The following is a 15503-nucleotide window of genomic DNA, read 5'->3' as shown; positions in this document are numbered from 1 at the left end:
CCCGACTGCCACCGTTATTTAGTGCTTTCAGTAATCTGTGTGTTGTGCCATCGTGGATTTTGTTTTATGTTTGATTACATTTGTCGATTTATCGATGGAGACCCAAAGGCTTGTCGAATAGGGAAATATTTCAAACAAATTCAAATGCCCAAGGTGATCCCACATGTAGAATGTGTAGCAGGTGTTTCAGTGTGTGGGCAGGCCTGAAGCTGCCCGTCAACCCTCCACGACCAGCAGCGCTTAACTTGTCCTGATTTATGGCCTGTGCGGTGTACATTCATTAACAATACTTTCTGACAAAGATAATAATTTCCACACGACATATTATCTATGAGCATTTGTTTGAAAGCGCACAGAAACATGTAGGCCTTGGGCCGTATACTAGTATCTGAGATGTATGACATTAAAAATTCGCTGTGCCCTACATGAAAAAGCTGGTAGGTGTTGTTCAAGTGTTGACATTGCTTGAGGCGTGTATGCTATGTATATATATTAAAGTACTCTTGGCGTTGAGGAATGCCTTAGCAAATATTGAAACACACTTATTTTCTTTAGCTTGAGACGTATATGTGTATTTCATAGGAGGACTTGTGAATTAGAAAGAACCAAGGGATATGACTTTATGATTTCAACGCATTGTTAGTTCAGAGTTTATAACGGTTTCCTGTTCGTCTTGATTTCCACTTCCTCCTTCCCCTGTCTAAAGGTCGTTGTAATATAATAGGTTTTTTTCAGCAACCCGTGCTTGCCGTAAAAGGCGACTATGCTTGCCGTAAAAGGCGACTAACGGGATCGGGTGGTCAGGCTCGCTGACTTGGTTGATCCATGTAATCGGATCCCAATTGCGTAGATGATGTTAATCACTGGATTGTCTGGTCCTGACTGGATTATTTACAGACCTCCGTCATATAGCTGGAATATTGCGGCGTTGAACAAGAAACAACAGCAACATTAAGCTGACACGCCGTGATATAACTTGAATACTGTTCAAAGCGGTGTTAAACCCAGCTTATTCATGCACTCATAGTCGACTCGTACGTCGAGCTTAACATCCCGGGGGCCTAGTCCGCCTGTATGTAACCACGTGGTTTTGTGATCTCGATTTAGACTGAGATCTAGTCTCTGAACTATAATGATGAAAAAATACAGTTGTTAAATCATAGTTATACAATGTAATAGAAAGGGGCTTTCTGATACTGCAGTAATCTAGACTTGCCAACTATTGACAAAATAGACACAACAACTTCTTTAATACTGCGAAGGTGACGTTTCGGTATAGATCCTTATACCGTTGTCAAGCAAGGCTGAATGAGGAACATTGTACAGAATATATAAAGTAGGTGGAGGATTAACAGTTACAACAATGGCATACATGAGTGGGTTCTGTTGTTATTTATACTTACTCATGTTATCCCGCTCATGTATGCCATTGTTGTTACTGTTACTGAATTAACGGGTTCTTCATATATGGTTTGGCACGTTTGTTTTGTTCATTGCATTTGGAGCATATTGAAATAGATGTACTCAGTCAAGAATGCATAAACATATTTGCTAAAATGTACAGGAATAGAGGGGCACGGGTGGCCCAGTCGTCTTAGGCGCCGCGATTCGCTGTGCAGAGTTGGTGTCCCTTGGGCACGCCAGGAATCTGTGATTATAGGTTCGAATCCCGGTTCGCCCTGATTATGTTTCTAGGTATGTCAGCACCATACCCGTGCTCGTGGGTTTCACCGAAGTGGTGAACGTCTGAGACCTGCATCACTTCGGGCTTTCCTCCCATATTAAGCTGACGCGCCGTGATATAACTGGAATACTGTTAAAAGCGGCGTTAAACCCAACTCACTCACTCACTCACTACAGGAATAGAAAGTTACAATACCAGGAACAAACTATGAAGAGTTTTTCTTGCACTGCCACATATATATTTGAAAACAAAATAAAACTTTAAAAAACCCTGTTATCATGGTTATTAGCATTTCTGATATTGGCAGATATGAAACAGTTTAATGGCCAATAATCAACAGGCGTTTTCGAAATAGTCTCCAGTATTTTGAAATTCACACTGACTTTTTGTAAGATTATATAATATTGCAAACAAGATAAAAAAGATTGGTCAACATGAATATGTTTCAAATCACGATACTAACTGCCCTTTAAATGTCGCAAAGCTGCATTTCAGTTTTAACATGCGGCGACCACAAATGTGCCGAGCCAGGACCGAGATGAATCATACTAGGTGTTTATGGGTGACTATGATTTCAGCAAAAAAATTTATCAAACAGTATTTAAAACAGCTCATAAACCACGCACATACCATAACAATGACAACACTTGTATACAACGCAGCAACACATTGAGAACATATTATGTAGTTAAATAGATATGTAAAATTTCCCCAGGTTTATTTCAAGAGAAGTTCATTCGTTTTAAGACCTGCTTTCATTGCAGATATGTATGAAGGTCACGGTGACCTAGGGGTCCGTCAGCTGTGTCCTTGAATTACACTGCGCCCTGGAGGAACCGGTGTAAACGTTTTTTTGTGTCCCGTCAAAATAATGACTCATTCTTCGATCTGTGTGTGTTAGCTTTTGCGTCTGCATACTGGGGATGCTTGTCACTCCTAAAGCCTGAAAATAGGATACCTCTTTAAACTCGGATCTGTTTCCCACGAGGTCCTTCTAAGCGTTTGGTATCTGTTGAGTATCATGTGTTGTCTTCATGACGTATATTCGGGGCGGTCGGGTAGCCTAGTGGTTAAGGCGTACGCTCGTAACGCAACGCCGAAGACCCGGGTTCGATTCCCGACATGGTTCAATGTGTGAAGCCCATTTCTGGTGTCCCACACCGTGATATTGCTAGAATATTGTTAAAAGCGGTGTAAAACCATGCTCAATCACTCACTCACTCATGACGTATTCCCATTAAGCCAGTGCTTTTAGCATTCGGATCACGTACCTCTGCTTGTCGTATAAGGCGATCAAATGGATCAGGTTTGGTCTGACCAGGTGACTTGGTTGACGACGTGTCATCTTCTCCCAGACGCGGCGAGGATCGTTGTTCACAATATCAATCATTGGATCGTATGGCCCAGACTAGATTATGTACATGCCACCGGAATACTATTGCTGAGTGTGGCGTTAAACAACAAACAAACTTAACATCAGAAGAGAAAGTACCAGGAAATTGTTCTCAGTGTCTAGAAAAGAGGCATTGCGAACAAACTCAGATGCTGTTCTACAATACAACAGGTCTTCAGCAACCCATGCTTGCCGTAGAAGGCGACTATGCTTGTCTTAAGAGGCAACTAACGGGATCAGGTTCGCTGACTTTGTTGAAGCATGTCATCGTGTTCCAATTGCGTGGATCGATGATCATGACATCAATCACTGGACTGTCTAGTCCAGACTCGATTATTTACAGATCGCCGTCATATAGCTGGAATATTGGTGAGGGCGGCGTAAAACAACAAACAAACTACAATACACACTTCCATGTAGGCTCTGCACTGTTTGCTATATTGCCGCACCTAGGTCTTGTTCATTGAGGGACCTCAGTGCTAAAACTCCCACACCGTAACATAGACTTGTTTGTTGAGTTGAGTTGCATTGACTTTAATGAGGCCATAGGCTCGGTTTTACAAATCGTTACAGCATTATGCTTATTCAAAGTCTGTTTACGATATGTGGCCGGGTGGTCGCTGTTTTGAGTGGCGTCCTTTCCTTGACAGGATCCGCTGATCCCAGGTTCGCATCCCAGATGCTCCCTGATTGTGATAATTGGTTTGCCTGCACCAAAATGTTTGTTTTTCCTCCCACATTAGCTGATCGGCTGTGATAAACTGAAAATAGTGTTCGAGACAGACTAAAACCCGAGTCACTAACTATGGTAAAGAATGTGAGTGTTGTACCAACAGATCCTTGTCCTTTAACAGACCAGAGTATGCTAATCCGTGATCCAGAGAATAACAGTTTGGCCTTAGACATAATTTGCTTTTTTTTCTTCTCATGCATTCTCACTGCAAATAGCGTTGACGTCTTGATCATACAGAAATACCTCACACTTATATAGTTGCTCTCTCGTACTGTTGATCACACCAACTACTCCACATTGAGGCGCTCTCGTACTGTTGATGGCTTTGTATTTCTGAGATAAGAATTACTGCAAAATGGCGGAAGTGTTGCTTCCGGTGACTCAGAGTGTTGAATGAGTCCCTTCCGGTTTCTGGAAATGCCAGGCGACTTAAGATAAATTCAACTATCTTACCGCCAGGTCAGAATGTTGAGGTCTGATCTTGATAAAATACTTCAATGCAATCACGTCAACGTTGTTGATCTCGAGAACAGTTAAAGGTGCAAGCTCGCACTGACAGTGCACTGTGGTCAGTCTACACGCTTACACGTGTTGTTTTTTGCCTATACTTTGTACGTTTAATTAAAGACTGAACGATGGGGTAGCCTTGTGGTTAACGCCTTTGCTCCTCACCCCGAAGACCCGGGTTCGATTCCCGACATGGGTACAATGTGTGGAGGCCATTTCTGGTGTCCCCCGCCGTGATATTGCTGGAATATTGCTAACAGCTCACTCATCGACTTGATTTAATGCTGAGCACTTGTTTTCTGTCCTCTCCACTCCTGTGGGGAAGCATGTTCAAGTTTTCTTTTTGGAAAAAACTTCCCCAAGTTGCCCTGTACAAAGTCTATACTATAAGTATAACACATTTAACATAACTCAACATAGCAGGACACACAGAGTAGATAAAAGGGATTAATAACAACATTTATAGGAATTATGTAACAACATTAGGAATAAATGGACGATATCAGCTAGAAGACATATCATAAATATTTATAGAGAACATGTCGCCAGAAGGTAAGGTGAGGTGAAATGGGGTTTAACGTCGCGTCCAAGATTATTGCACTTATATAGCGACGTGCAGGCACGTGTGTGTGTGTGTGTGTGTGTGTGTGTGTGTGTGTGTGTGTGTGTGTGGCTGCTTGTACTTGTCCGGACTGATGCCGATTAATAGAGCTAGTTCACTGAGATACCATGCCGCAGTTTAAAAATGAATACCCCACTCAGACACAGTGTACTGACTCCGAGCCGACCAGTCCTTGTTTTAGCCCCTTAATGCCGAGCGCCAGACAGGGTAACAACAAGTACCATCTTTTAACGTCTTTTGGTATGACGCAGACGGGGATTGAAACCCGAACCACCCGCTCTCCGGGCAGACGCTCTACCACTAGACCACGGAGGCGGTCTGTCTGTCTGTCTTATGCTCATAGTAAGAAGAGATTAGATCGAATGGTCAGACTCGGTGTCTAGATTGAAGGAGTTGCTCGTAATATCAACCACTGGTTTGTCTGGTCCAGACTCGATTATATACAGGCATCTGTGAAATAGAGGGAATACTATCCCCAACTCCATAAACTCCACGCTTAATCAATATTGTATTAGTATTAAAGATATAAACGGCTTGGTCTTGGAACCAATTTTCTTTTGTGAAATTTATTCGTAATGTGCAATATGTTCATGGTATACACAGTGTGCCAGCAGATGGCGAAGGTCCTCTATGACTGTACGTGGTGTCAGTTTACCAGCTGTGCCACCAGCTTGATAATCAATGGCATATTTGCCAGTGTAGGGCATTGTATACCGTTATTATACACCAGACATATGAAAGTAATGACCCAGCATATTGGATACCTCAATCTGTGTATCTCTGCATGCGAGACGTTTGAATCGGCTGAAGCTATACCACTCAAAAGAAGTTAAGGTCCACCTGATACTTTCATATCACAGTAAACTACGGTTATAACGAACTCAAGGGGACTACTAATTTTAGTTCGTTATAACCGTAGTTCGTTATAAGCATATATACAGCACAACTACAGCAAATAGTCGGGACCAAAAAAGTAAGTTCGTTATATCCGTCAGTTCGTTTTAAGCGTGTTCGTTATAACCGTAGTTTACTGTACTATAGTTAATCTGTCATTCCGTAACAGATAAATAGAATACGAAAGAATATAGTGATTCTTAACTTCTTATGAGTAGTATATTTGTCACCAGAGGGCGTTATGCACGGCTAGTTGCCTCTCCATCAACGCTTGCCCCGTCAGAGAATTTCTGTCAATGACTAGTATATATGGGAATATAGTGTCTCATCTCTCTATTAAACCGAACGTGTTTTCGGTTACAGTGGGAGTATGGTTTTACGCCGCTTTTAGCAATATCCCACTAATATCACGGCGGGGGACACCAGAAATGAGCTTCACACAGTTTGCCCATGTGGAAAATCGAACCCGGGTCTTCGGCGTGACGAGCGAACGCTTGAACCACTAGGCAACCCGCACGCACGCACGCACGCACGCACGCACGCACACACACACACACCTTATAAAAGTCCAATAATCTTGAACGCGACGTTAAACCCCATTTCACCTCACCATAAGAGCTGATTCCAATGACATCGGATTTTACCATGTTTGACCTTGACATCTTACCGACGACGGATTGTCTGACGTCGATTTGAATATTTACAGGTCGCCATAATATGGTCATCTTCCCGAGGCAAGAGAGTTAACTGACTTTAAAAGTCCAGTTTCCACCCTTGCCGAACTAGGTTGGAATTACTGGGGTCGATCGTAGCGCTACCAGTGGCTATTGCCAATTTTGTCCCTTCTAAACCTCCCATAAGGACCAATCAGCTTCCACCTCTCGTATCACTTGCGTTTGCTTCACACAAAATGGTTGAGCCCGGTCAGGACGATCTGATCGATAATCAATATCTGTATTGTGATAAAACGGGTCTTACATCGCGAAATGCATCAAATCACGTGAGCATCTTGATTACATGAGAAGATTTGGAAAATATCTGCTGACAACGATTTGGTGGTGCACATGCTTCGCAAATCCTGCAATCGACCGAAATCTGCTCGACAGTTTACGAACCGGATTTCAATTTCGGTGCGCGATTTTGATTGGACTATGCATAGACTCGTTAGTCCAGCCAAAATGTAACTCCATAATACCAGCCTAGTTCGGCAAGGGTGGAAACTAGACTTTTATAGTCAGTTAACTCTCTTGCCTCGGGAAGATGTAATATGGTTGGAATGCTGCTGACTGCGTCGTAAAACAACATTCATTCATTCAAGATAATGCCTGTTCTTGCTGCGAATAGCTTCTAGATGAACGCCCTCGCTGATGGACTTTGACAACTGTAGATCGGGTTCTGGACTCGGACGGCGTCGACGGACAGGGACGTGTGTTGCAGACTGTCACGTCGCTGTGCCAAGACTGCAAGAATTAGCGGGGGATTAGCGCCCTTCCGTAGGGATTTGATGCCCCGTGCAACCCAAACTAGCCGCATGCAGGCGGCTCCTTGCAGAGAAATATTTCGGCCAAGTTTCCATGTTTGTTCCTTGTTGCCGTGTTTACGAATGAAACGCAGTGTAGCCTTCATTGCATGTTTACTCAAGTGCATATATGAATACGCGGTATCACAAAGTGCGGAGTCCTGGGCCCCATTCCTCAAAGCGATCTTAGCACTAAGGTGATCGTAAGTCCCATACTTTAACATAGGCTTAAGATCATCGCCGCGCTAAGATCGCTTTGAGGAACGGGGCCCAGGTGAGGATATGTCCCTATCAACCTACACAGCTGGCTCTTGGGGATTGATCATTTGATATTCGTTGGATGAGGGGTGGGGGCATTTTATATTGATACTTCTTGCCAAAAATAATTACATTATTGCAAGGTATTATCTGGTTTTGTAGCTGTAGCTGACAAAATATCTGATCTCTATACAAAATCACAATACATCGACCTGCGTTACGTGTCGGTATTAAAACAGATGTTAATCACGGTTCTGTATCATATTGGCAACAATATTAGAAAATAAGAAAGGGAATGTTTATGACAATCCTATCCTCTTTTCAAATGAATCTCGGAAAGTAAAAGACAACATAACCATTTATGGCGTGAACGTTTCTGGCTAAGGCCACTTGTACACGTCCCATGGCAGGTCAGATGTGTATTTTGCGCATCTCTGCTAAGGTGGGGCTCGGATGTTTAGTTTTTGTTGACAAAAATGATAGACATTGTTTAAGCCTCCGCGTGAACACATCACAAGCCTGTCACACTGCTGCTGGCATTGCGTCACGTACGGGGGATGTGCCAGCGTTGGCTGGTATCTTTACAAAACAAATGTTTGGCGTCTTACGTGGAGTTTGGGGCATTAGGGGCTATAAGCTGAGTCCGGTCTCATTCCCATCCTCGAGTATCCGGCGTATTAAGTCTGTATGTATTGAATAGACTAGAAATATAATTTCCTGGATCATCGAGGGTGATTCAAACCCTCTTATGAATGAGGACTTAAGTTATGTCACATGAACACTTCATGGGTATCAGTTCCTTCACTATGTTCTTAGTCGGAAACTCATCCGATTCTTAACACTTTTCATGACCTTGAGACTTTGACCTCTTTCCTTTAACACTTTACATGACCTTGACCTCTTTCCTTTAACACTTTACATGACTTTGACCTCTTTCCTTAACACTTTACATGACTTTGACCTCTTTCCTTTAACATTTTACCAGACTTTGACCCCTTTCCTTTAACACTTTGTATGACCTTGACCTCTTTCCTTTAACACTTTACATGACTTTGACCTCTTTCCTTTAACACTTTTTATGACCTTGACCTTGACTACTGTTCTTAATTTTCCTTCCATTACAATTTGTGAAGCCCGTTACTGGAGTACCATGTCCTGATATAGCTGGAATTATACACACTTCGGCGTAAAATATCTCATTTGCTCACTCACTCACTCACTCATTCATTTGTCGCTGTGTTTCCTTTAACACTTTTCATGACCTTGACCTTGACTACTGTTCTTAATTCTCCTTCCATTACAATTTGTGAAGCCCGTTACAGGAGTACTATGTCCTGATATAGCTGGATTTATACAAACTTCGGCCTAAAATCTCTCACTCACACACTCATTCACTTATCTATGTGTGTTTCCTTTCAGACGGTATGCCAGCAAAACAAGATCGAGCAGGTGCTCGAGGCGAAGAGAGTGAGCTTTATTAAGATCGACATTGCTTCCAATCCTGATTACAAGGATGAGATGAGGGCAATCATGGGAGACGAACGTGGACTTGCTCCTCAAATCTGTAACGGAAACGAGTATTGTGGAGTAAGTATTAAGTAGAAGTGTAGTGACGCCATGCTCTGATTACATTCTTTTGATTCATCCCGTGGGGGTTCCAGGGTAGAATAGGTCCCCAGCAACCTTTCCTGTTTGTAAGATTGTTTGCTGTTTAACGCCGCACTCAGCAATATTCCAGCTATGGGAAGGCCGTCTGTAAATTAATCGAGTCTCGACCAGATAATCCAGTGATTGACATCATGGGCATCGATCCACGCAGTTTGGATACGATGACATGCATCAACCAAGTAAGCGAGCCTGACCGCCTTATCCCGTTAGTCGTCTCTTACGACAAGCATAGTCGCCTTTTACGCAAGCATGGGTTGCTGAAGGCTGCATTAAGAGGCTACTAAATGGAACGGGTGGCCAGGCTCGGTGACTTGGTTGATCGCGTGTCCTTGTACCCTGACGGTGGGGATCGTTGCTCATGATATCGCCCATTTCATTGTCAGGTCCAGATTCATATAGCTGGACTATTTCTTAGTGCGACGTTTAACCATTAAAAAATTAAAGAAAATAATGGATTGGGTGGTTACGCTTGGTTGATATAACAAGAGTCACTGGATTGTCTGGTCCAGACTCGATTATGTACTCATACCCCAGGAATGTTGCTTCATGCGATCAACAACAAAACAATCCCAGGGGAACAGTCAGTTTATAGTGGTGGAAGTTATTACGTTTCAGCAGAGTTGCGTCCCTTGGGCACGCCAGAAACCTATGATTGTGGGTTCGAATCCCGGTTCGCCCCGATTATGTTTCTAGGTTTGTCAGCACCATACCCGTGCTCGTGGGTTTCACCGAAGTGGTAAACGTCTGAGACCTGCATCACTTCGGGCTTTCCTCCCACATTAAGCTGACACGTCGTGATATAACTGGAATATTGTTAAAAGCGGCGTTAAACCCAACTCACTCACTCACTATGACGTTTCATTATTTAATTCAACCTACCCTTTTGCATATTTATGCTATATGAACTATATTAACACATACGTTTTCATCTTTATCAATACGTTGTAACGGGGCCATTATTATGAATAATGCTGATGTAATTATGCACCTAAAATCACCGGCTTTTGTTTACAATAACGACATAGCATATGGAGCGTACACACTCGGTATTCTATGACTGGCCCGGAACATGGGTAAGGTAGCAACAGTTTATATGGAGGACAACAGTGTGAGTGAAGAAGTTGACATTCATACAAAATTGCTACTTCATTTAATCACTAAACCTAAATTCATACAGTTCTCAGAAATCTTCCTTCGACGTTGGTGGTGTGGCTTTCGAGTCATCATTAGGGCGAAATATAGAATCCTCATGCAAGCGGTGTAGGGGAAACAACTCTTGCAGACTTATCTGTTGTCCATGCTCCTGTTGTGGCACTTTGTCTTCAGGTTAAAGGTCAAGCAAGGCGATTTTATTTACCACCAGGAAATGGCGGCAAAACATTACCACGAGAAAACATTTGGATTTAATTATGCCACACCAAATTCACTTTTTTTTGTTTAATATTTTATTTTTCTAGGGTGTTCCTCTAATTGTTACTGTGTGGGTGTGTATCTGATTGTTACAGTGTTTGATGTGTTTGATCGTTACAGTGTTTGGTGTGTCTGATTGTTACAGTGTTTGGTGTGTCTGATTGTTACAGTGTTTGGTGTGTCTGATTGTTACAGTGTTGGGTGTGTATCTGATTGTTACAGTGTTTGGTGTGTCTGATTGTTACAGTATCGGGTGTGTATCTGATTGTTACAGTAATGTGTGTTTATCTGATTGTTCCAGTACTGGGTGTTTATCTGATTGTTACTGTGTTGGGTGTTTATCTAATTGTTACAGCGATAGGTGTTTATTTGATTGTTACAGTGTTAGGTGTTTTTTATTGTTACAGTGTTGAGTATTTATCTTATTGTTACGGTTTTGAATGTTTATATGATTGTCACAGTGTTGGGTGTTTATCTGATTGTTACAGCATTGGGTGTTTATTTGATTGTCACAGCGTTGGGTGTTTATCTAATTGTTACATAATTAGGGGGCACAGGAGTCCCAGTCGTCTAAGGCGCATTCTCTGTACCGAGTTCGATTCCTGGCTCGGTCTGATATTGTTTCCATGTTTGTCACAACACAGACACTTGCTCGTCTGTAAACGTCTAAGGCCTGTATCACTCTAACACTTTATGATGTTACCGAAATGTTGTTCAACAGGGCATTAACTCACTTACTCACTCTGTTACAGAATTATGAAACGTTTGCTGACGCAATTGAATTAGGCACGCTGTTTGAATTCTTGAAACTCCCGAGCCCAGTCCAAGAACAAAGCTAAGGAACAAGTCAAGCTACTGAGGTAACGCTGTCTGTTTACAAAGGCACTGATACTGTTTGCAGGTAGCACAGTAGTTGCTGCTTCCACTCGTTTATTCATGGTTTATTCAGTGGGTGACGATTCTTGTGGGTGCGAAATGGCCTGTTAAAACATGAGTAAATCAGGTCCAACTCGGTCAGGTCATCCAGCGAACACTGATTTATGTTTTTGGACAGCCTGAGAAATGCAAGTGCTATGTAAATGAGAGCTGTATGGGACCCTGAAGATCCCGGTTAGAATAGGTCTTCAGCAACCCATGCTTGCCTTAAAAGGCGACTATGCTTGTCGTAAGAGGCGACTAACGGGATCGGATGGTCAGGCGCGCTGACTTGCTTGATGCATGTCATCGTATCCTAACTGCGTGGATCGGTGTTCATGATGTCAATCACTGGATTGTCTGGTCCAGACTCGGTTATTTACAGACCTCCGTCATATAGCTTGAATATTGCTGAGTGCGGCGTTAAGCACGAGAGCTGTGTGGGTCGATCTAGACTTGCAATAGGCGTCTTTTCAAATAATTTTGCACCGTATGTATCCTACAAATGGGCGTGTTGGTGTGACAGCCGTACTGCTATGGCAATGCAATTAACGTATGCGAAATGCTGACACGTTGAAAATCTAACTTAAATCCCTGTTTCTTATTTCAGATTTTTATTATCCGGATTTGATGCAATATTGAATTCAATACAGATCCAGTTGAAACAACAGGCGAGAGAGGCGACCTCCACAACGGAAGTGCTTGGACATGCATTCTTCACCACGGAGATGTCACGCGACGCGCTTGTACATGTACATATACTTTCCTCTTTACTAGTAAAGGGTATTTTCTGTCGTATCTTGTATTGTCAGATGTGAAGCCTATTTTGTTACAACTTTCAAACGTCATTTATTGTCCATAAGAATATATTTATATTTGTACATGTTCTGAGTTTCATCACGCCAAAATGTATAGAGATGTAAATTGTAGAATAGCTTTGAATGATCAAAATAGCAGATCGGTAGTACAAGGTATTCAATAAGCCAGTGATAAACCTGTTCATTATTATGTAATGAGGTATGTTGATCGACCAAAGACATGCTGTTTAGATGTGGTTATCTCCCCTTGTTCACTCGTACATTCTCGGCTTATTCCGGTAGTTGATGCAAAACTCATTGGACTTCCATTCGTGACCTGCCTTCGGTACCTTGGTACCTTTTATTGTAGTTGATGGAGTGTACGTCGTGCATGTACACGCCCCAACTCAAACATTGCCACAACCAATTACATGGCCGTTAAGAGGAGCAAGGGAGGTAACCACAATCTATAACAATTATACTTCATAAGAAGCATCAGTAAAAATTGGAATAAAACTTTTATCATACTAAGAAAAAAATGTGAGCTTACAAAAAGTATATCAACTTTTGATGTGTTAAAAAAAAGTACAGCAATATATTTCTCGGCTCAGGGTGAGATACAAACCAGAATCGTAGGTATTCGGGACCACCTCGTATCATTCCGGGACTTGCCGAATGAGGACGTTAAGTTGTGAATGAAATCGAACTGCGTGTCACGGAATGATACGAATGGCGAGGAATAGTATTTCAAACTGTAACGTTTATTCGGGGCGGTCGGGTAGCCTAGTGGTTAAGCGTTCGCTCGCCACACCGAAGACCCGGGTTCGATTCCCCACATGGTTGCACTTGTGTGAAGCCCATTTCTGGTGTCCCTCTCCGTATTGTTACTTGAATATTGCTAAAAGCGTCGTAAAACTATTCTCACTCACTGTAATGTTTACGAACAGGTGTCGCCAACATTTGCCTCAAACTAACATTTCTCTGCAGGATAATAGACCTCATTCCAAAGCTTTAACCCATCTCTCCTCCCAAAGGTTTTATAAGTGCGAATATTTGTATGTTCATACTGGGCCCCTGTTTTGCAGTAGAAACGTAATGTCTGTAATGCTTTGCTTTCTTTTACGAGTAACACCTTTCTGTGGAATTGCAGTTGTTTTGAATTTAGACACATGTACATACAGTACAAGATTAAGGGAATGTGCAGTCTACAATCTAATTGTTACCGATCCATGTCAGTCTTTGTTGTATGCTTGATGCGAGGGGGTGGCCGAATGGTTAAGGCGTTGTCCAATCACGCCTGAAACCGGGTCGACTCCTTCCCTGGGTGCAATGTGTAAAGCCCCCATCGTGGTATTCCTGTAATATTGCTAAAAGCGGAGTAAAATTATACTCACTCATGTATGCTTTGATGGAGGTGCCTCTTGCTTAATCGTCAACGTTAATCACGCTCAGTCATTCTTGTCAGTATTTCATTTTTTTCGTTATCAAATTCGTGAAGTATTGCATTTATAAATATGTTAGTCCATTCATAAAATCTTAACAATCTTTTGTTGTAGAGTGTGCGTTTGTATTAGCTGTAGAAAGAAAGAATTTTGTTGGACAGATTTTCATCTGGAAATACGTTGTGAGTCTACATCATTATCTCTTAAAGAATCGTTATCTCCTACATGGAGATATTTCGGAATAAAAACCGTTTTTACATCAGCATGTTATTGAACGGCAGATCAGGTCAACGTGGCTGTCATGGTTTCGTAGCCTTAGTATACAAACATGGAGCGGGAAACTCCATTGGTGGTTTAGTGGTCAATGCGCCTTCTGTGTAAAAATCAACTCGGTTCGAATTTCCACGGTAACTACTGTCCTTTGCCAATATATGGCTTCTGCTACTGGTAATTTCTCACTCATTCCCGTTACGGAATGGAAGTCTTGAACTAACACGTTTAAGAAAGTTATCACGTACCAATTTATTTCCCGTGGTGGTTGTAAAGTGATTGAAGAGTGTTCTCGTGTACCGTATTCTACATAATAAGCGCCCAGGGCGCTTTCAAAATTTGAAATAGGGGGCTCTTATTAGAATATTATTTTGGTGGGAAAAAAGAGAGTTGAAAGATCGTTAATTTCGTGGTTTATGCTGACAGCCTGAAATGTTTATATACGACATATATTTTTCCAGAATTTAATTGCCCATAATTAAGGGTGCACATAACACATGATTGAGTGCGTATGATACGCGAATAAATAACTCTTTTGTACATTGATCACTCGGAAGGGGTGCTAATTGGGATTGTTCACTTGCCAATATATTAGCAAATATCGCCGTGGGCGCTTATTGGAGCGGGGCGCTTATTACGTCGACTACGGTATTTGTTTCAAGAAACACATGAATATATCGGCAACTTTGCTACATGTACACCTATGTACATCTGAATTGTTAGGGGCGGTCGGGTAGCCTCGTGGTTAAAGCGTTCGCTCGTCACGCCCAAGACCCGGGTTCGATGCCCGACATGGGTACAATGTGTGAAGCCCATTTCTGGTGTCCCCCGCCGTGATATTGATGGAATATTGCTAAAAGCGGTGTAAAACTCACTCACTCACTCTGAATTGTTACGTTACAGTGTACCGTATTAGCCTGGTTAGGGAGGAACCCAATTGACCCACAGTAACCAGTCCTTTGTTTCCAGTGGGACAGTGTGTGTATTATGTTGAGGACATGCATTTACATGGTTTTTAACGACTTTTCAATAAAACAATACATGTTTATCTCAATACAAGAGTCTGTTATGTGTCCTGGATGTCCTAACATCTGATATCGTGTGTCACATGTAAAGGGAAGCAACTCGCCTTCCCTTGGAATATCTCCATGTGTCGAAACAATCTTCTGGGTCTGTGTGGAAGCATTTTCCCGAAGCAAGGGCGTGAACTGACCATTAAAGTCCAGTTTCCATCCTTGCCGAACTGGGCTGGATTAACGAGTCTATGCATAGTCCAATCATAATTGCGTAACGAACTACACATCCGGTTCGTTTTTTTGTTTGTTTGTTGTTTAACGCCGCACTCAGCAATATTTACGCTCTTTGACGACGTTCTGTAAATAATCGAGTCG

The 15503-nt window shown here is 42.3% G+C and overlaps 1 protein-coding gene across 2 annotated transcripts in view; it reads left to right on the top strand.

Annotated features, from left to right (window-relative positions):
* The window catches only part of LOC139471237 (SH3 domain-binding glutamic acid-rich-like protein 3), a 33929-nt gene extending 18769 nt beyond the window's left edge, over positions 1–15160 (top strand). For both annotated transcript variants that reach the window (XM_071253535.1, XM_071253534.1), the window contains exons 2-4: positions 9030–9197; positions 11441–11548; positions 12214–15160. In XM_071253535.1, the coding sequence (XP_071109636.1) occupies positions 9030–9197; positions 11441–11527 (255 nt within the window). In that variant the 3' untranslated portion in view covers positions 11528–11548; positions 12214–15160. The remainder of the gene's footprint in view (positions 1–9029; positions 9198–11440; positions 11549–12213) is intronic.
* Positions 15161–15503: the final 343 nt, after the last annotated feature.

This window comes from Haliotis cracherodii, unplaced genomic scaffold (assembly GCF_022045235.1).
Source record: "Haliotis cracherodii isolate W230 unplaced genomic scaffold, xgHalCrac1.p SCAF_22, whole genome shotgun sequence".
Classification (NCBI taxonomy): domain Eukaryota; kingdom Metazoa; phylum Mollusca; class Gastropoda; order Lepetellida; family Haliotidae; genus Haliotis; species Haliotis cracherodii.
The sequence above is the reverse complement of the archived record's forward strand: the minus strand, read 5'-3'. Positions and strand labels throughout refer to the sequence as shown.